This window comes from Epinephelus moara, chromosome 4 (genome assembly GCF_006386435.1).
Source record: "Epinephelus moara isolate mb chromosome 4, YSFRI_EMoa_1.0, whole genome shotgun sequence".
NCBI lineage: Eukaryota > Metazoa > Chordata > Actinopteri > Perciformes > Serranidae > Epinephelus > Epinephelus moara.
This window is the reverse complement of record NC_065509.1, coordinates 45421609-45443184: the sequence shown is the minus strand read 5'-3', so window position 1 is coordinate 45443184 and position 21576 is coordinate 45421609. Positions and strand designations below refer to the sequence as shown.

General features: G+C 41.8%; 4 protein-coding genes and 1 long non-coding RNA gene across 11 annotated transcripts in view; 3 read left to right on the top strand and 2 right to left on the bottom strand.

Moving 5' to 3' along the window:
- Nucleotides 1-1777: 1777 nt before the first annotated feature.
- mrnip (MRN complex interacting protein) lies at nucleotides 1778-9811 on the top strand. The gene is made up of 7 exons (XM_050042544.1): nucleotides 1778-1949; nucleotides 2544-2603; nucleotides 3007-3113; nucleotides 3236-3281; nucleotides 3440-3567; nucleotides 4898-4961; nucleotides 9065-9811. The coding sequence occupies exons 1-7, from the start codon at nucleotides 1890-1892 to the stop codon at nucleotides 9653-9655; spliced, it is 1056 nt and encodes a 351-aa protein (XP_049898501.1). The 5' UTR covers nucleotides 1778-1889; the 3' UTR covers nucleotides 9656-9811.
- Nucleotides 9812-9832: 21 nt separating this feature from the next.
- On the bottom strand, nucleotides 9833-15808 carry sqstm1 (sequestosome 1). Of its 2 annotated transcripts, none has more exons than XM_050042539.1 (8): nucleotides 15507-15808; nucleotides 14403-14498; nucleotides 12981-13258; nucleotides 12677-12851; nucleotides 12485-12553; nucleotides 11718-11905; nucleotides 10315-10567; nucleotides 9833-10223 (listed from the first exon to the last, which is right to left on the bottom strand). In XM_050042539.1, exons 1-8 carry the CDS (start codon nucleotides 15667-15669, stop codon nucleotides 10060-10062), a joined length of 1386 nt encoding a protein of 461 aa, XP_049898496.1. In that variant the 5' UTR covers nucleotides 15670-15808; the 3' UTR covers nucleotides 9833-10059. The 2 variants fall into 2 exon arrangements, with proteins under 2 accessions (XP_049898496.1, XP_049898497.1); XM_050042540.1 differs by having other exon boundaries at nucleotides 12677-12848.
- Nucleotides 13257-14476, top strand: LOC126389117 (uncharacterized). 5 transcript variants are annotated; one of them, XR_007569809.1, is made up of 3 exons: nucleotides 13257-14207; nucleotides 14251-14272; nucleotides 14339-14476. It is a non-coding gene; the product is annotated as an uncharacterized LOC126389117 (long non-coding RNA). The 5 variants fall into 5 exon arrangements; XR_007569810.1 differs by having other exon boundaries at nucleotides 14350-14467; XR_007569807.1 differs by having other exon boundaries at nucleotides 14317-14452.
- Nucleotides 15809-16100: 292 nt separating the features above from the next.
- LOC126389092 (uncharacterized) overlaps nucleotides 16101-21576 on the top strand; it is an 18509-nt gene continuing 13033 nt past the window's right edge. The window contains exons 1-2 of the mRNA XM_050042537.1: nucleotides 16101-16955; nucleotides 17091-17208. Of these exons, the coding sequence (XP_049898494.1) occupies nucleotides 17197-17208 (12 nt within the window). The 5' untranslated portion in view covers nucleotides 16101-16955; nucleotides 17091-17196. The remainder of the gene's footprint in view (nucleotides 16956-17090; nucleotides 17209-21576) is intronic.
- rnf4 (ring finger protein 4) overlaps nucleotides 17463-21576 on the bottom strand; it is a 10797-nt gene continuing 6683 nt past the window's right edge. Inside the window, exons 7-9 of one of the 2 annotated variants that reach the window (XR_007569805.1) lie at nucleotides 20617-20668; nucleotides 20244-20532; nucleotides 17463-19852 (exon numbers count right to left, since the gene is read on the bottom strand). Coding sequence is in view for 1 of the 2 variants with exons in the window: in XM_050042563.1 (XP_049898520.1) it covers nucleotides 20383-20532; nucleotides 20617-20668 (202 nt within the window). In the remaining variant the exon portion in view is untranslated. Of the gene's footprint in view, nucleotides 19853-19980; nucleotides 20533-20616; nucleotides 20669-21576 lie in introns of those variants that run through there. The other variant, XM_050042563.1, reaches the window with a different exon arrangement.

Genomic DNA, 21576 nt, shown 5'->3' with positions numbered 1-21576 from the left:
AATACAGCGAGTGCTGGACGGAGCAGTGAGTGACAACAACCCCGCCCACATTTAAGAGGACTGTCTGAACACACCGAGGGTCTAGGTACCATGTCTGAAGGCTTACTGCTGGTTCCAAAGGGACTGGACTGAAAGGGTTTGGTGGAGACGGGGCTTTAGAGTCACCAGTTAACCTGCATGTCTTTGGACTGTGGGAGGAACCCGGAGCACCTGGAGGAAACCCACGCTGACACAGGGAGAACATGTAAACTCCACACAGAAGGGCTCCTCCACCCCAGGGTTCAAACCAGGAACCCTCTTACTGTGAGGCGGCACCACTGCACCACCGTGCCGCCCACTGTTATCAGACAGAATGATTAAATCCTGATCAGGAATCAAGTCGTTCTGTTGGCGCTGTGATGCTTAAAAAAATGTATCCAATGATGTACAGATGTCAGTCTATGGGGGAAAATGTTTTTGAGCCACATGGCATCATGTGACATCGTGTGACATCGTGTGACATCGTGTGACAGACCCTGAAGTTAGATTTCTGCTGTTTGGCCACTACATCATATTGGCTTCAAAGTTCAGTGCTGTTCGTGGCGTCTCACTTTACGACCCGGCCCTCATTTAGTAAAGTGGCTGTTTTGTTGCTGCAGTGATGTGATCACATGATGGTGTCGGCTCAGGGTCAGCAGGTCTCAGGTCTCTGTGCAGGTGAGATGTGCTGAATATAATCAGACATGAAAACTAACAGACACTAACAGACGAGCAGGTGAAGCAGGTGAACAGTCGGCTGGCAGAACTACAGAAGCCCCTAAGTCCCAAAACATGTTTTTTTTAACCAAGAGAATCCTCTCCATGTCATCAGATCATCTCTGTAGATAATTGAGTCTTAAAACTTTCTTAAAATAAGTGAATATGTGTTTCGCTGACTGAAGACATTTAAACATGTTTACAAATGATTATATTTTAAGGATCAGACTGCGAGCAGGTGAAGCCGCTGAGGCTCTAAGAACAAAGTTTAGTTAGATGTAATAAAAACATTAAAATAAGTTGATTCATGTTTGAAACAAGCTGAAATATTCCAAACTGTTTCATTGATTTTCAGAAAATTAAACTTGAAGGACTCGTTACATAAAACTAAAATAGTTTAATGTTAAATTGTTTTAATTTCCTTCTGTACAGGTCAGATATATATATTAACTGTATATTAATAAAATCATATTACCTGATAAACTCACGTACCTGTGTCACTCAGGTGAGGTCACACCTGCAGTCTTTTATTTTGACGTCACTGAAGCCTTGTTTGTTTGTGCTGCCTATTTCTGATGACATCACTCCTGTTTACTTCCTGTAGAGACGATGATGTCAGAGGACCTTTCAGTGTTTTTACTCAGTTTCTTCTCTCTGTTGTCTGTACTGTATTTATTCACCTGTCTGCTTTTAAAATCCATTATATTGATCAGTTATTGATCTGTATTCTGTTGTCTAATAAATACTGAAGAAAATTCACTTTCTTCTTCTGTGGTGTCGTGTTTACTGACTTACAAACAGGAAGTCAAGTTCACCTGCAGTCAAGAGTTTATTTTATGTTCAAATATTTCACATGAAAACTGATTTATTTTAAGTTGAGATAATATTGAATTAATTAATATTTTATTTTAGTTATTTATTTTAATGTCCCGTAAAAAATCAGGTTCAGGCTGATCAGGTTTATTGATTGATGACATCATTCAAACTGAATCCAGTGTGATCTGCAGAAGGAGCTCGGCTCTGCTCGGCTCTGTTCGGAGACAACACGAACAGTGTGACGTCTCCCCGCTGTTCAAACAGACCCGGGAAAAAACTGTGAGTGAACACAGACGGAGCGCAGCATCAGAACCGGAGCCGCTCACCGTCTGTCCGTCATGGTTCAGGAGTTTCATGTCGTCAGGTGTTTCACCTGTCAGAGCTTCCAAGTGCAACAGGTAACAAATAAAGTTAAACACAGAGAGAACTCAACAGACAGGCTAACTGCTAGGCTAACAGGCTAACTGCTGTGTCTGCTGAGCTAACTGCTAGGCTAACAGGCTAACTGCTAGGCTAACAGACTAACTGCTGTGTCTGCTGAGCTAACTGCTAGGCTAACAGGCTAACTGCTGTGTCTGCTGAGCTAACTGCTAGGCTAACAGGCTAACTGCTGTCAGTGATGTGTTCATGTTTGCTTGTCGATAATGTTAAATAATTAAATATAACGTCACTGATGGAAACTGTTTCAGGACTCTAGATTTATAATAATAATATACAGATATATATTTGTTGAAAAGATAAAATAAATATGGTGAAATGATGAAGCTTAAAGGAAGAAAATTAAATTAATGTTTCTTCAAATACATAAAGACGTTTTTGTAGTTTTATTTTTAATGTTTTACAGTCATTCAGCTGTTTCATTATTTCTATGAGAAAAGTAAAGCTATGATGGAAGCATATTAACAAGTGTGTACCTGACTGTAGTAATGAGTGTGTGTGTGTGTGTGTGTGTGTGTGTGTGTGTGTGTGTGGCCCTGTGCTGTGTCTGTCAGGTGAAGAAGGTGAACAAGTGGAGCTGTAAACTGTGTGGAGTCAAACAGTCGCTGCTGAAGGTCAGAACATGACTTCTGCTCTTTAATGCTGCTTTATAATAGAATCTACAACATTCTGATAATCAGATCATCACTAAAGTTATCAATCAATCAAACCATCAGTCCTCTCTAAAGTTTCACCAAATTCTTGTAACCAAAGGTTATCTCTTTTTATTTATAATGTAATTGTGCTGTTTTATACATGTATGTTGAATATTTTACATGATATGTTTTATGATATTTATATATTCAGACATACAGGACAGTTGAAGAAGTCAACAGAAAGAATCACAAATGTTCTTCACTGTTTTCTGACATGTTATTGATTGATTAATAATTAATGAATTAATGGACTGATGATGAAGAGTCAGTTTGAGCTGCTTCACAACATCAGGTGTTCACAGGTGTGCTGATTGATTGACAGGAGTTTGGGCGGGGCTCCGGGGCCGACTGCAGACGTCATGTGCAGAAACTGAACGCCATGAGAGGAGCCAGGATGGAGGAGCAGGAGCAACACGCCTGGTCGCTATGGTAACCAACCTGTCCCACAGTACACTGCAGCCTTTTTACTCTTCACCTGTTTGTCCAGCTGTTCCCACCTGTCGCTGCCTCCTGCTTCAATGTGCTCGAGCTCTGATGGGTGTTGTTTACAGGGAGCAGGTGGAGGCAGAAGGAGAGTGTGAGGAGGAGTACGACCAGGTGACCACACACACACACACACACACACACACACACACACACACACACACACACACACAGTGTTGTGCTTCTAAATGTCTTAATTTAGTTGTTTTTTTGTTTTTTTTAAATATCTAATAAAGGTTTTAAAGTGTAGTAAATGTATACTCTGTCTCCAGGTGAGCCAGACTCAGGTGAGCCGCTGGAGCAAGTACCTGGACACACCTGAAGAGGCGGAGCCAGAAGAGGAAGAGGAGAGTGTTTTGATGGACAGGCAGCAGCTCCATGGCATCAACATGACTAACAGGTAGGGCCGCATATCATTTAAAAATAAAAGACACCAGTACCCTTAAAGTGATACTGGCACCAGTGGAGTTCTTCATTTGAGACCCGTAATGTGAACGGAAACATTCAGTTGTGTAAGATGTCACCAGGCGCCACAGACATGTTGCTCAGACTTTATATACAAATGTAAAAATAAACATTAGACTTCCAACTCCATCGAATACATGTGCTCGACTTCACCTCAGCACAGTCTCTGTGGCTGCTGCTGTAGTGGGCCAATCATCAATTAATTAAATGGAACAACGCTTGCAGTGATTGGCTGAGAGCAAAACCATTAATATACTGTAGTCTTCTTTTCCAGATCTGGGTCCAAAGGTATTGATATGCAGACGATGTTTGACGAAAGAAGTTTTGATACTGGTTTGTTATTTCAGTCGATACCTTACAGGTACTGATGCATGTTCCTACCGACAGGTGTCACTTTCCAGTTAAAAGTGAATTATTTTCTGGGTTATAATTCGTGTATTTTTAACCGCTTATGCAAAAACAGATTTAACTTGATTTTTTGCTTCAAATTATGCACATTCAAAATGGTGCAGTATGTATGTCTGTGGCTCTTTGTGTGAAGGGCCGAGCTCCAACTAGGCTCGTTACTGTGATTGCAATTAAACCTTCACGAGCAAAAAGCCAATACTTTATCAATGCACCTGTTCAAAAAGCATAAGAAGCTGTATTTTAATGTGCTCTGTGTCTGCAGTCTCTCACCACTAACGTTATGTTCTACACAAGCACAGCACGATTACTCGGCTGACTGAATTTTCACAAACAAGCTAAAATAAAACCTGTCTGTATGTACGCTAACTGCTCAGCCTGGTCTGTCACACATCTTTAAAATTTGTCAGATTCTTCTAAACTTCACTCAGTATTATGACATCATGCGTTTGGTTTATTTAAATTACACGTTTGATTTGTTTCCAAATTGATTATTAAGTTCAAATCGTTACTTTGCTGTTGTAAACTGTTGCTGCTCCAGAAAAAACATTTAGTAATAATAAATATTTAATTCTATTCCTGGTCTGAATCTGTTGTTTTTTTTATATATTTTTTATAAAAAGCAAGTATATAGTAATGAAAAAGAAAAAGTAAGAGTATCAGTAAAGAGCTGAACTGATAAGGAGTATCGATGAGGGGAGTAGTATTAATAATATATATATATATATATATATATATATATATTATGTGTAAGTATTTTGAAGAGATAAAAACAGTTAAAAGTTATGTCACTTGTCTTTAAGGTTTAATTTTAGATTTTAAAAAGCTTTGAGATGTTTAACCATCCTGTGTTCTGACAGGAAGAGAAAGAGAAGAGAAGGATGGACAGATGAAGGAGGAAAGCACAGCTGGACACCTGAACAGGTAACATGCTGACATCACCAATTTATTTTAACACTTAAGTTTCACATGAGTTTCACAGGTTTGATAGAAGTGAAGTTGTGCTAAGTTAGGCTAACCGTTTATACAGTCATCAGTCAACAGAGATTTTAAGCCAGACTTAAAGATGTACAGTATAATAATCGTCACAACCGGGACGTTCCCCTGAGAAACTCAACATTACTGAACGCCAGAACAGATGTACTGTCCCTTTAAATCTGTTTAAAGTGTAACAGAAAGAACATTTAATATTTAACAGTTTATTTAAATCTGTGAGGTTTAATAAGAAGAACAGAGGACCCGGGCCTTTCCCCTGAGGAACTCCACACATTATTGAACACCCAAACAGGAGGATTTAGAAAATGTTCAGCCATTTTAAGTGCAGCCTGCAGACTAATGCCAATTTTCTTGATTTCGGACGACATTCTATACTATGATGTTTTTTCATGATTTCAGACGACATTCTATACTATGATGTTTTCTCATTTCGGATGATATTCTATACTATGATGTTTTTTCATGATTTCAGACAACATTCTATACTATGATGTTTTTTCATTTCGGACAACATGCTATACTATGATGTTTTTTCATTTCGGACAACATGCTATACTATGATGTTTTTTCATGATTTCGGACGACATGCTATACTACGATGTTTTTTCATGATTTCGGACAACATGCTATACTATGACGTTTTTTCATGATTTCGGACGACATGCTATATACTATGATGTTTTTTCATGATTTCGGACGACATGCTATACTATGATGTTTTTTCATGATTTCGGACGACATGCTATACTGTTAGGGATGGGAAGTGATAGAATTTTATTGATATCAATACCATTATCGATTCTGCTTATCGATCCGATTCTTTATCGATTCCCTTATCGATTCCTCCTGTGAATTAATGATATCACCTCCTGTTGTTTGTAACCCAAGACGTCTGCTTTCATAACGTTTTATTATGAACCTTAAAGCCATGGTCTAGATTAGAAAGACGATGAAAAAGATTTGGAAAAAAGCACTCCCCCCATACACCCCCCTCCCTCTGTGCTCCATGAGCCTCCCCTCTGAGCTTGTGTCCCTCTCCCCTCGGAGCCTCCTAACGACGCACCTCCTCCCGCATAGAAATGTTTCGACACCATCTAACCACACAAAAAACTAACAGCAGCTTTCACAGTCATAAGCCAGCATTGGCATACAGTTATCTATGTCACAACAACAGCCACAATGAGTTGTCATTAATGTTACTCCTAGCTGGTGATCTAGACATAAATCCCGGCCCACAGCCTGAGTGTGTCAACACCACGCAGCTAGTGCAGCTAACTTAGGTGAGGCAGCTAACGCAGCTAGCCCAGCATATTATAAGAACAAATGGCGTGCAAATCAACTCAACTGCCCTCATCTTACCATTCTTGGTGTTCCCATGAAATCCGACAACAGGAGCGGGGACGCGCCGAAGCTCCACAGCGGGCCTGCAGCTCTAGTGAGGCTAACAACAACAGCGTCCTGCCGCCGTGTACCTGGAGCGGAGATGCGCGAGGCTCCACAGTGTGCTAGCAGCTCCAGGGAGGCTAACAACAACAGCGTCCCGCCGCCGTGTACCTGAAGCAGGGATGCGCGAGGCTCCACAGTGTGCTAGTAGCTCAAGGGAGGCTAACAACAGCGTGAAGTGAAGCCACGGCTTTGACCGCTTCTGTCTCTCCGCCATTACGTCTTCTTCGCTGTTGAACGTGCTGCTGACTGACGAGCATAGATTCGGCGTAATGAAAAGAATCGATAAGGGAATCGTTAAGCATAAAGGCTAATGATGACGATGAATTGAACCAGTTGGAACCGGTTCTTAACAGGAACCGGTTCTCGATTCCCTTCCTTATATACTATGATGTTTTTTCATGATTTCGGACAACATGCTATACTATGAGGTTTTTTCATGACTTCGGACGACATGCTATACTATGATGTTTTTTCATGATTTCTGACGACATGCTATACTGTGAAGTTCTTTCATGATTTCGGACAACATACTATACTATGATGTTTTTTCATGATTTCGGACGACATGCTATACTATGAGGTTTTTTCATGATTTCGGACGACATGCTATACTATGACTTTTTTTCATGACTTCGGACAACATGCTATACTATTATGTTTTTTCATGATTTCGGACGACATGCTATACTATGAGTTTTTTTTTTCATGATTTCGGACGACATGCTATACTATGAAGTTCTTTCATGATTTCGGACAAAATACCATACTATGACGGTTTTTCATGATTTCGGACGACATACTATACTATGAGGTTTTTTCATGATTTCGGACGACATGCTATACTATGAGGTTTTTTCATGATTTCGGACGACATGCTATACTATGAGGTTTTTTCATGGTTTCGGACAACATGCTATACTCTGATGTTTTTTCATGATTTCGGATGACATGCTATACTACGATGTTTTTTCATGATTTCGGACGACATGCTATACTATGACTTTTTTTCATGATTTCGGACAACATGCTATACTATTATGTTTTTTCATGATTTCGGACAACATACTATACTATGAGGTTTTTTCATGACTTCGGACAACATGCTATATTATGATGTTTTTTCATGATTTCTGACGACATGCTATACTATGAAGTTCTTTCATGATTTCGGACAACGTACTATACTATGACGGTTTTTCATGATTTCGGACGACATACTATACTATGATGTTTTTTCATGATTTCGGACGACACTATACTATGAAGTTTTTTCATGATTTCGGACGACATGCTATGCTATGACGTTTTTTCATGATTTCGGACGACATGATATATTATGACGTTTTTTCATGATTTCGGACGACATGCTATACTATGACGTTTTTTCATGATTTCGGACAACATACTATACTATGAAGTTTTTTCATGATTTTGAACAACATGCTATACTGTGACGTTTTTTCATGATTTCGGACGACATGCTATACTATGAAGTTTTTTCATGATTTCGGACGACATGCTATACTATGATGTTTTCTCACGATTTTGGACGACATGCTATACTATTAAGTTTTTTCATGATTTCGGACGACATGCTATACTATGATGTTTTTTCGTGATTTCGGACAACATACTATACTATGAAGTTTTTTCATGATTTTGAACAACATGCTATACTGTGACGTTTTTTCATGATTTCGGACGACATGCTATACTATGATGTTTTTTCATGATTTCGGACGACATGCTATACTATGATGTTCTATCATGATTTCGGACAACATACTATACTATGATGTTTTTCATGATTTCGGACGACATACTATACTATGACGTTTTTTCATGATTTCGGACAACATACTATAGTATGAAGTTTTTTCATGATTTCGGACGACATGCTATACTATGATGTTTTTTCACGATTTCGGACGACATGCTATACTATTAAGCTTTTTCATGATTTCGGACAACATGCTATACTCTGATGTTTTTTCATGATTTCGGATGACATGTTATACTACGATGTTTTTCATGATTTCTGACGACATGCTATACTATGATGTTTTTTCACGATTTCGGACGACATGCTATACTATTAAGCTTTTTCATGATTTCGGACGACATGCTATACTCTGATGTTTTTTCATGATTTCGGATGACATGCTATACTACGATGTTTTTTCATGTTCATGATTTCGGATGACATGCTATACTACGATGTTTTTTCATGATTTCTGACGACATGCTATACTATGAAGTTCTTTCATGATTTCGGACAACATACTATACTATGAGGTTTTTTCATGATTTCGGACGACATGCTATACTATGAATTTTTTTTTTATAATTTCGTAAAACATGCTTTACTATGAGGTTTTTTCATGATTTCGTAAAACATGCTATACTATGATTTAACGACATAATTTTTTCAAAATCGTGAAAAATATGTTAAGTTAATTTTAAAAGTGATAGAACAAGATATCATTGAAAAAATCGCAGTTTCGTTATAAAATAAAACAAAATTTAAAAAGTCATCTTTCACCGTCTTTTCTTAAGAATCAAACCTGTCTTGTTTCTCTTTGTAGCCACACTGTTCCAGTATGAAGAAACCTGTGAGATCTTCAGCCACAAACACCAGTCCAAACCCCACTAGTCTGAACCACCCAAGAGAAAACCACACCAGAACTACCAGTCTGAACTCCCCCAGTCTGAACCACACCAGATCTACCAGTCTGAACCACCCAAGAGAAAACCACACCAGATCTACCAGTCTGAACCACCCAAGAGAAAGCCACACCAGAACTACCAGTCTGAACTCCCCCAGTCTGAACCACACCAGATCTACCAGTCTGAACCACCCAAGAGAAAGCCACACCAGAACTATCAGTCTGAACTCCCCCAGTCTGAACCACACCAGTCCTTCCAGGAAGAAGAGCATTAATCCTCCCAGTGTGAGTACTGGTCCTGTGTCCAGGTGGGCTCAATTCCTCAGTTCTGACTGTCAGGTAGAGGAGGAGCCTTCAGCCAGTGGGTGGAGTCAGACAGTGGTTGGGGCTGCCCCTCTGTCCTGTAACAACACTATCAATGAGGCCCCACCCTTTACCAGGCCCCGCCCCCTACTTCCTGCGTCCTCCATGTTTGAGAGTGGCGACGACTTCAGCTTTGATGAGTTCTAAACAGACTGAACAGATGATTGATATTCTGTTGACGGACTTATCCATTCATCAGCCATTGGTTTATATATGATACAGTGTGTTAGTCAGACGTCAGAGACCTGCAGAGTGTTTAAGTTTTTGTGTAAAAAATATGAATAAAAATGTTTTTAAAAAGTAGATCAGACATTTCGCCACAGATTCGTTTCTTCATGTTTTTATTGTTCAGATTAACAATTGCAACAGTAAAGAAAAATCAATCAGTAATCAATGAGACAAAGTGATTAATGAGTTAACGTTGTGATTGGTTGACGATAATAACAGTACTGAGATAACAATGATTATAAACTCAGGAAACAACAGGAACATGTGACTGCAGGATAAATCATCTCCTGGTTAGATGTTATTGGTTAGTATAGATGATGCCATCATGGCTGGTGTGGGCGGGGCTGTTTGGCGTACTGGATGGCGTCGAGCGCCGCACCAATGTCGAAATTCTTGGCCTGAAGGAGACGAGTCAACCAGCCGCCTTCGTCAGTGAAACCCATCGACAGCATGTGAGACAGAGACTCCACCAGACGAGGGTCCGCCTCTGTGTAGGGGGGAGAGGTCAGAGGTCGTTAAGGGTCAGAAGGTCAAAGAGATCATTATAGAGAAGGTCGGAGGGGGGGGTTTGGTCTTACCTTGAGGCAGGTGAGGGTACAGTGCTGCCTCCCTCAGACCTGTTGGACCCTGTTGGACCGATGGGGGTCCCTGTGGTCCCGATGGAGGACCCTGTGGTCCCGATGGAGGACCCTGTTGTCCCGATGGAGGACCTTGGTCCTGGTCCTGGTCCTGGTCAATGTCCCCAGGCTGGAGGGACTGCAGCTCTCCGGTGGAGGGGTCGACCTCTCTGGGACTCAGGTGAGTCCACTCCTCATCAGACTCTCTGCACACCTGTGGAGCACAGACTGGGTCAGGTGGACTGGTTACAGTGGTCAGAGTGGTCTGAGATCTGGATCAGACTGATGTGGGTCAACGTTCAGAAAAATGATTTACACTACGAGGCGATGATGTCATACATGTTTTAATGGTTCTGAATGTTTTTTACTTTTATTTCTCCTTTGATTGTGATGTACTTTGAACAGTGCATTGTGGGAGATCAATGTCCAACAGTTCAATCAAAAATTAATATTTAGGCTCTGTTTAAAATCGCATACTAATTAACTACAATCATGTGACTGATGCAGTCATGTGATCAGTGCAGTCATGTGATCAGTGCAGTCATGTGATAGAAGAAAAGACGTGTTGAGTTTACCTCTGTGTGAACAGTGTGGTTGGCATTCATACTCCTTAATTTAGTACACAGTGCAGCACATACTATCTGTGTAAGTAATGCACAATACATACTGACATACTGCGTCATTATGTGGAACACAGTACATACTAATTAAATATGTAATACATACTGATTGAGTTTGTATACAACACATGCAGAGAGTATGCAGTACATACTAATTAAATATGTAGTATGCAGTTTACTTACTGATGAAGTTTGTAGTGCGCAGCACACAGTCACTGAGGTTGTAGTATGACGTACATACTGATGGCGTATGTCGTATGACGTACATACTGATAATGTATGTAGCCTGCAGCACATACTGATCAAGTATGTGGTATGCAGTATATACTGAGGGCACATACTGGTGAAGTATGTAGAATACAGTATATACTGATGGTACATGCTGATCTGAGTATGTAGTGAGCAGCACATACTAATTGAGTATGTCGTATACAGTACATTCTGATATAGTATGTAGTACACAGTATATACTGATGATACATACTGACGGAGTATGTAGTATGCAGAACATACTGCTGAAGTATGTAACATGTAGTACATACTGGCGAGGTATGTTTCATGCAGCACATACTGACAGAGTATGTAGTTTTCAGTATTTACTGTCGGCTCAAACTGGTGAAGTTTGTAGAATACAGAACAGAAACATTAGCGCGTGACATCAAGCCAAATTTACATCTATTGAACGAACTCATCACACTTAACTGTTTCTTCATCTGATGATGATGATGATGAGAATGAACTGACCTTTGACCCCTCGCTGCTGGCTCCGCCCTCACTACTGGCCCCGCCCTCACTACTGGCTCCGCCCTCGCTGCTGGCTCTGCTCTCATTATTGGCTCGGCCCACCTCTCCTTCCACCCCCCCGCTCTGAGAGGGAGGGGTCACCTTCGTCCTCTGGCCCTCGTGCTCCACGTCAATGTCCACATCGATACCTGCACACATATGACATCACTTCCTGTTTAAACATCTCATCTCCTCGGCAGCAAACAGAACCACTTTGAACCATGTTGTGTTTAAGTTTGTTCCTCTGTCGATAAGAGTTTCCTGTATCAGACAGCAGTTAGCTTTCCTGTTTGTGATGTACCTAAACTTGAGTCTCAGGTTTTAGAGACGTGCGCAGACATCGCCCCCTTCAGCAGAGGAGTGTAAAACACCTCTTTATTAAAAAGCTTTGCACAGATCAGTCTAATCAAGGTCGGACATTTTAGAAAGAAGAGAAACACAGTTTTAAGTTGAGGACTGAAACACACTCTGTTGTGTTGAACAAGCAACTACGGCAACTGAAAAGGACATTCTTCATGTTCTTAAAGAATTTTCCGAATCTAAAAACAAGTTTTTTAAACAACAGACTACACTCATTACTGTTGTGATACGATTTTGTCGTATTCACCGTTAATTTTATGAAAGATACAAACACGTCTCTGCTGATTGGGTAACACCTCGGACACACCCACCAAACAGCCAATCATAAACCTGCACTGATCTCAGGCGTTAACAGTGACATCACTCACCCAGTGGGCTCAACATGGCCGCCACGCCCTCCCCAATGTTCTTCAGGAAGTCCACATTGGCCTGTGAGGCTGCAGATAGAGGTCAGAGATCACTTGATGATGTCATTAATGAGTGGAGGTCAGTCAGAACGATCAGGTGTCAGGTTATTGATTATCAATCAGATTACTGTCAGTTTATCAGCACACACTGACCAGAGGGGGCGCTGCAGTCAGCAGCAGGTCTGGAGGGTCCAGGCTGCTCCTGGTCCTGATCCACATCCTGGTCCTGATCCTGGTTCTGAGCAGGGCTCCCGTTCTGGTTCTGGTTCAGGTTCCACATGCAGTGTCTCATCCACTTCATCCACTTCCCCCGAGGGAACCACTGCTGCTGGACAGACAGGAAACAGTTCAACTAAACATCCTGACAGTCACAGAGCAGGGCAGAGACAGATTAACACACTGTGCTGTGACCTCACTGTGACATCACTGCAATGTTCCTTCCCATGATGCCACTCACCTGCATGGGGTGCCAGATGGGCAGCAGAGCGTGCTCAGTGTGCGTCCCTCGAGCCTGGCAGGTGGAGCACAGATCATAGTTGGGACACACTGAGCACTTGAAGCGAGTGCCCACCACGGGACCCTCACAGCCGTCACAGGTGACACCGCTGTGCACAGGGGGTGGGCCCATGTGAGGGGGTGGGCCCATGTGAGGGGGCGGGCCTGGAGGAGGAGGGTGGCCAAAGGCGAAGGGAGGGAAGGCGTGAAGAGGGAAGTCACGGCGGTGCTCCTTCTTCTCTGGAAGAGTTCAATCAAACTTCATTAGCAATAAATCAAACAGCTCAGATTAACTGTGCAGCTCTTTTTTAAATTTTTTATTTGCTTTATTTCCTCATTTATATATTTTTAGTCACTGAGAGAAAATAAAAACTGTCAAGTCTCAAAATTTTTATATATAAATTAATATTTGGAGGAAGAAGCAGTGAAGAGTTTAGACTGAAAGCTGCTCTCATCTCAGTTTGTACATCCTTGATGCCTTTCCTTGTCTTCTCCTCATGTCTTAGTCCCTCCCACCTGATATGTGAGCGGAGGAGGCAGGAAGAGTAAAGAGGAGGGAGGAGTCATGGCAACAGGTGTTTAACAAAATGAGACGTCCATGTTTCAGAGATGTTGGTTAAACATGAAGCAACACAGCTGAGTGTCAAAGACGTGTGTGTGTGTGTGTGTGTGTGTGTGTGTGTGTGTCCTCGCTCCTCTGATCAGCCTCCTCTCCGCCAGGTGCAGTTTAACAATTGAGACATCATTCAAGATGGCGATGGATCAGGTGAGGAACAAATGAGGATCAGGTGAGGAACAGGTGAGGAACAGGCGAGGATCAGGTGAGGAACAGTGAGGATCAGGTGAGGATCAGGTGAGGAACAGGCGAGGAACAGGCGAGGAACAGGTGAGGAACAGGTGAGGATCAGGTGAGGAACAGGTGAGGATCAGGTGAGGAACAGGTAAGGGACAGTGAGGATCAGGCGAGGAACAGGTGAGGAACAGGTAAGGGACAGTGAGGATCAGGTGAGGAACAGGTAAGGGACAGTGAGGATCAGGTGAGGAACAGGTGAGGATCAGGTGAGGATCAGGCGAGGAACAGGTGAGGAACAGGTAAGGGACAGTGAGGATCAGGTGAGGAACAGGTGAGGAACAGGTGAGGATCAGGTGAGGAACAGTGAGGATCAGGTGAGGAACAGGTGAGGAACAGGTGAGGAACAGGCGAGGATCAGGTAAGGGACAGTGAGGATCAGGTGAGGAACAGGTGAGGAACAGGTGAGGAACAGGCGAGGATCAGGTGAGGAACAGGTGAGGATCAGGTGAGGAACAGGTGAGGATCAGGTGAGGAACAGGTGAGGAACAGGCGAGGAACAGGTGAGGTTTATTTGAGGTTGTGTGTTTGTACCTTTGATGTAGAGGCGGAAGGTGGCGTCCTTCATACAGCCCAGACCCATCATCAGTTCATCATCAGAGGAGAACGCCACCATGTCTCCATCTTCATCTGAAATATACACAAACACTCATCATCATCATCATCATCAGATTATCTATATATTCATATATGTTAATAAATATGATCTCTACCTCAGTGTTACATGTTGTTCTTCAGGTTAATTCTACAGACTGACCCTTTAATGTCACTGTGTGTGTGTGTGTGTGTGTGTGTGTGTGTGTGTGTGTGTTATACAACTAAACTTTGTTGGAGCGATCCAGTTAGTGCCATATAAACACATGTATACACACACACACACACACACACACACACACACACACACACATTCATATCTATATTTCTGAGATAACAATAAAACAATAAAAACATCCAAACACAACAGAGTCTATTACATCATGTTTATACACATCTAATAATTATTCACCTCTGTAACATGTTGATATTCTTCACATTATGTTTATAAATGTTTAATAACTGTTATATTAACGTCTGTGTTACATGTTGATGGTCAGGTTAATTATATATATATATATTTATATGAAGAGAGCAGCAGAGAGCTTCAGGGTTAGTGTCAGCACACTCTCTGTATTTATATTTAAACTGTGATTCATCCAGTTACATTATTCTTTCCATGTTTGTGTGTCAACAACTGTGTTCCATATAAGGACAGGCCACGCCCCCTTGTCATTTCACCGCTCAGACATGTCCGGACAAAACTACACTAACCTTTAACGTGTAAACACTCAGTTTGTTTATTGATTATTAATATTCAGTAACAAATGTTCAGAGAGTCTGTTTCAGGTTATTTTAGTGGTTCAGATATTTTTATATGAAACGCTTTATTTAAACAAACAGCTCAGTGACGTCAGAGTGACGAAACACTGTTTATATGTGTTTACATTATAGCTGTAAACTTCACCTCTGGACCACATGTTGTTTATCAGGTTGTTTATCATGTTTACACGTGTTCAATATGTGTAAACTTTACCTCTGTAGCACAGGTTGTTCTCAGGTTATTTAAACGTTAATATAATGTTTAATAAGAGTTATCTGTACCTTTGTAGTACATGTTGAAGTTCTTGAGGTTGCTGAAGACACTTCCGGTCTTCTTGCTCAGGTACTCGAAGCTGCACGAGACCTCTTGATCCACCGCGAACCTCCGGACCTCTTTCACCGACTCATCCTTCCCCAACAGGTAAGCTTTCACCGTCACCGACATCCTGCCGCAGGTTCAGCTTCAGGTTCAGGTTCAGACTCTGACACACGGGACAAGTTCCACAGACACCGGACAGAAATCACAGACTGAGTGAACAAACTTTGTGACGCAGCTTTAAATCCTCTCCGCTCCTTTATGTTTACTTCCGGGATCAACGTCACCATCGTCAGGAGAAGTAAACATTGACGCGGCCTCTCATTGGTTCACGGATCGAGTCCTACTCAGCCGACCAATGAGAGGCCGAGAAATAACTAAGCGCTTTCCAATGAGGGACTTTCCCTGTGAGTCACCTGACCGACAGTTCAACCTGCTCAGAGTTCACACATGAATCTGCTGCGTCATCATTATAACACTATTATTATCAATAATAAATTAATATCTAAATATCAGGAGTTTGATATTAAAGACTTTAAAGATCAATAAACTAAACAAATATAATCCAACATGTTTTAATGTTTCTGACACTGAGCTCATGTCACTGCAGAAAACCTGACAAATAAACTGGATCAATTTCATTGTAATGTAATCTGATTACTTTACTCATTAACTGATTTAATCAATAAAAGGTCACAAAGATTCAGTTTTAGAATTTAAAAAAAAAATATTTTTAATTGATGAATCAGTTTTCAAACAGTCGATCAGTTTTCATCTGATTCAATAAATCAACTTACAGACTGAAACAGACGAGTCATTATTTAATGGAGTCTGTTTCCAAGGTGACGTGTTGTTGTTAATTACAGCTAAATGTCACAGACAAAATCAAAATGTTAAAATATTATCAATAATGTAACAGGAACAGATTTCATCTGTTTATTCAGCTGTTAACTGAATTATTATTTGTTGTGATGTTCTGTGTCAGTGCTGATAGTTTATACTGATGAAGCTTTACTCTCACACACATCACTAAACATGTGAAATGCTGAATCACACTGATCCTGAATTATTTATAACAACAACAGATTTATAGAATCAGTATTTAAATTAATAAGTTTCCTCTGATCTTTAAATCTTCCTGTGTTGGATCAATAAAGTTCATCTGAGCTGAAGTTAATGACACTCAGCTCTTTGTTTGTATTTCAGGATGTATGAACTGTGTTTTTGTGTTTTGTTTTGTTTTAACTTCCAGAAGTTGTTGAGATGTGACATCATCCTGTAGCCAGCAGCCAATCAGCAGCAGAGTCTGAGTCAGGTGACGGTGAGTCAGCGGCTCTGTGAAGTGACTCAGAGTCACAAGATGAAGTTCAGGCGTCCTCCCTGCGAACACAGGCTCTCTGTTACTGTTACTGCAGGTTTGTCTGATACAGACACAGATTCATGTTATTGATACAACTCATACTGTTGGATATAAACTGATGAGTCATGTTCACTTTATTCTGTATATATATGAGGAACTGTAATGTTGTTTATTCACCCAAACTTTGCAGCTGATCCTTTAATATCAGACGGCTTCATTCAATCAGGTGACTCGTTGTGACACATCGACCTCACTGAACAGAAGCTTCTGGAAACAAAACAGGAGGCGTGTGCTTCATGGAGACTCAGGTCAGGTGTGACTGAGGGAATATTGAAGCGCTGCTCACATGATCTGCAGTTACTGACACTCACATGCAGACAGTACATCAGACCAGGGGAACATACATCAGTCATCATCATGGCGTCTGTCTACAGTTCACCTGCAGCAGATCTATGTAAAGGTCAGGGGTCATATTCACAAAGCTTCCTCGTACACAGAGTCGCTCCAAGTGGCGAATTTCCCCTTAATGTTAAGACCTGATCCTGGTAAAGATAAAATTTATTCACAGAGCGTCTCAGACTGTAGTGTAAGATTTAATCTTTAATCAGGTAAAGGCGTTATACTGCATAAGTTGATTAAGAGTAAATGTTATATAACCATGTTTTATGTATAAGTTCCAATAAAACTGTTTGTTATGCATCTATGTGTGATAAAACACTGTTATACAAGTATATGTATTCATAACACAAGGTTATGTATTCATATTGAAGAGCACACATATACCACACCATGTACTGTTTAATAATAACACACACACTCTAACGTTTGTATTGCATGACACACACTCTAAGAGTTCACATTGCACGAAAGCACAGGGGACTGTATAGAGAAAGTGCCCAGGTTTCATATGTTTTTAAAAAATAAAGTGAAACCAGGCTCAAATCTAATGGTGGGAGAATTTGGGCCCAGGGATTACACTATTAGGTCATGTTTGGACAAGGGCCCAAGGGGCCTGCCACCAATAGATTTGGACCAGATGGAAAAGGGCTAAAAAGAAAAAGACCTGCCACCAATAGATTTGAACACAGGTAGGAAGGACTAAAGAAAAAGGGTGGAGATTCTCTCGAATCTTCACCAGCATAAAAGGGAGAGCGCAGAAAGTGAAACTTAGTCTTGCTCCGGAGCCTGACTCAGAGTTGTATGTGTTGAAGCTTGTGAACACATTAAACTCAATTGCACCAGATTATATTTGACTCCAGTGTTTCTCTAAGTGTCAGCCAACTGAACCTAAGGTACTAAATCAACTCAGAGGACGATCTACAACAAAAGTAGAGGACGAGGTCGGGAGCCATCTGGCCCACTTCCAGGCACCAATTTTCGCTTCTTCAAGACCTTAAAGAGCTCCTGAGGAGAAACCAGTCAGAGCAGGAGGAGGGGCAGGAGCAGGAGGAGGAGGAGGAGTTTAAGAGTTTGTGAATCAGAGGAGAAAATGGTGGGAACACAAAGAGGTCACAGAAATATTCTCCAAACACTGGATGACAGTGAGGACATGAAACACTACAGATTAGATCGATAATATTTGTGGTCGATCTCATCAGAGATACACGCACCTGACACTGTGACGTCAGAAACAAAATGATGACATCATCACTGAGGTATGTGAGGTCAGAGCAGCAGTGATGAGTTGAGTCTGTCTCAGCCTTCATCAGCAGTGATCACACTAACACTGACAGTCTGCAGTTCATCTCATGTCCACTGGGTGTCCTCACACCTTCCAGCCTCACAGAGGGGCGTGTCTCTGACAACCAATCACATCACACCGTACAAAAGGGTTGACCACACCAGTTTCTGAACCTTCCTCGCTCAGAGTCGCTATGACAACGTTCCTAAATCACTCTGAAGCTGATCATCCTGACGCTGCGCTCGTTGTTATTGGAGACTTCCATGAAGCTCCGCCTACATGTAAACCTCAAGGAGAACAAACACTGGATCACTGCTGTACGGCGTTCAGACGTGGCTGAAGAGCAAAATCAATCAAATCAATCCAGACTGTAACAGTGGGCGTGTCCTCAAACTAGGTGCTGAACCGCTAACACCTGTGTTCACAACAATATTGAACCGCCCACAGGCTCAGTGTGTCAGAACCACGTCCTTTAAGAAGTCCTCCATCAGTCCTCCATCAGTCCTGTGACCAAGAAAACAAAACCAACCTGCCTGAGTGACGACGGTGAGCAGCTGTCACCTCTGTGGTGAGGACTGACCCAACCGATCTACAGAGACTCTACAGCAGCATCCTCCACACACCCTGTCTCACCTGGAAGAGAAGCTCCACCCTCATCCCTCACACAGGAGCACCTCAGGGCTGCGTTCTTGGTCCCCTGCTGTACTTCCTGCACACACGACTGTGTACCATCACAGCTGTGTTGGTCTGATCACAGACACACACTCAGTCACAGACACACACTCAGTCACACATGTCAGTGTGTGACTGAGTGTGCATGTATACAGTCAATCAGACCGAAACTGGCCGAGGCGCTCTGAGCATGCTCCACAGTTTCCGCCCCGGGCTTTGAACCAGAAGTCCAATAGCATTAAATGTGTAAGAGAAGAAGAAGCTGGTAACAACATGGAGAAATCTACATCCAGAGCCGTGACTTTTTGGACGGACCAAATGTACAGAGCTGTAAAGTTGTCCACCATGGTACCAGTTAGCTGCTAGCTAACCGTAGCTAACTTGTTTGTCCATTGTTTGGTCTGTGACGTAATAGGTCAACAGGAAAAAGGTCCAATACTAACAAGCTGAAAGGGGGCATATCTCCACCTATCGTAGAGGAGTCGCACATACTTGGCTCAATAAATGGATTCCCCTCCCGTGCTTGTATACTGGGACAAGGACAGTAGGCCAGTTAGATGTCCTCGTCCAGCTGGAGCTGTAGCTCCACTTCACTGTGACTGGAAACAGACAGAGTGAAGGAGAATTATTACAGATCCAAACCACCTGATCACAGGTGAGGACACCTGAGTGTTACCTGGTTCCTCCTGTTGTGATGACATCACAGTTTCAAAGTGAAAACACAAACTTTCAAGAATTCAATAGAATTTATTTTTACTTTGACAATAGAAAATAAACAGGAGACGAAACAACAAACTTATAAACAAATAAACAAAATATCAAATATATTCAATATATCAATAATATATCATCAATCATTAAATCAATAATCATGTGTAGTCGCTCTTTAATTAAAACACAGTCCTGTCTCTGAGAAAAAAAAACTCAGCAGCAAAAACATCTGATGACATCACTGATGATGTCACCAAAAAATATAACACCCAACAGTACCTCAGGTGTGTGATGATGATGTCAGAGCGATGTCAGATGTAGAGGGGGCGGTACAGTCAGGGCCCAGGTGTGTGATGATGTCAGAGACATAGAGGGGGTGGTACAGGTGTAGATGTGTAATGATGATGTCAGAGTGATGTCAGATGTAGAGAGGGTGGTACTGGCGGGGGGTCAGTCTCTTCCTGCAGGTGGGACAGGTGTGTGATGACTTCAGAGCGTCTCTCAGACACTGGCTGCAGAACACGTGACCACATTTAGTGGAAACAACCAATCGGCCGCTCTCGACGATCTGTGAAGGAAACAACGACCGGCCAGTCAGAACACAGGGTTACACCTGCTGTCCAGGTGTGTGACAGGTGTGTTTGAGTCTCACCTCAGAGTACGAGTCCAGACACACGGGACAGCTGATCGTCCCCGGGGTCGACCTGAAACACACACACAGACTCTACTGGTTTCTACTGTCACACATCTACTGAGGGGATCAGTCTATTACCTGGCTCTGATTTAAAGATAATGGTGTTAGGGATCAGTCTATTACCTAACTGAAAGGTTATGTTAACAGGGATCAGTCTATTACCTGGCTGTGATTTAAAGATAATGGTGTTCGGGATCAGTCTATTACCTAACTGAAAGGTAATGTTAACAGGGATCAGTCTATTACCTGGCTGTCATAGATAATGTTGGCAGGGACTGATCTATTACCTGGCTATCAAGGATCAGTCTATTACCTGGCTGAAAGGTAATGTTAACAGGGATCAGTCTATTACCTAGCTGAAAGATAATGTTAACAGGGATCAGTCTATTACCTGGCAGAAAGGTAATGTTAACAGGGATCAGTCTATTACCTGGCTGAAAGGTAATGTTAACAGGGATCAGTCTCTTACCTGGCAGAAAGGTAATGTTAACAGGGATCAGTCTCTTACCTGGCTGAAAGGTAATGTTAACAGGGATCAGTCTATTACCTGGCTGTCATAGATAATGTTGGCAGGGACTGATCTATTACCTGGCTATCAAGGATCAGTCTATTACCTGGCAGAAAGGTAATGTTAACAGGGATCAGTCTATTACCTGGCAGAAAGGTAATGTTAACAGGGATCAGTCTATTACCTAGCTGAAAGGTAATGTTAACAGGGATCAGTCTATTACCTGGCTGAAAGGTAATGTTAACAGGGATCAGTCTCTTACCTGGCTGAAAGGTATTGTTAACAGTAGGGCTGCAACGATTAATCGACTAATCGATGACTAATCGACTATTAAAATAATCGGTGACTATTTTAGTAATCGACTAATCGGTTTGAGTCATTTTTCATAGAAAAGTACTATAAAAGTACCC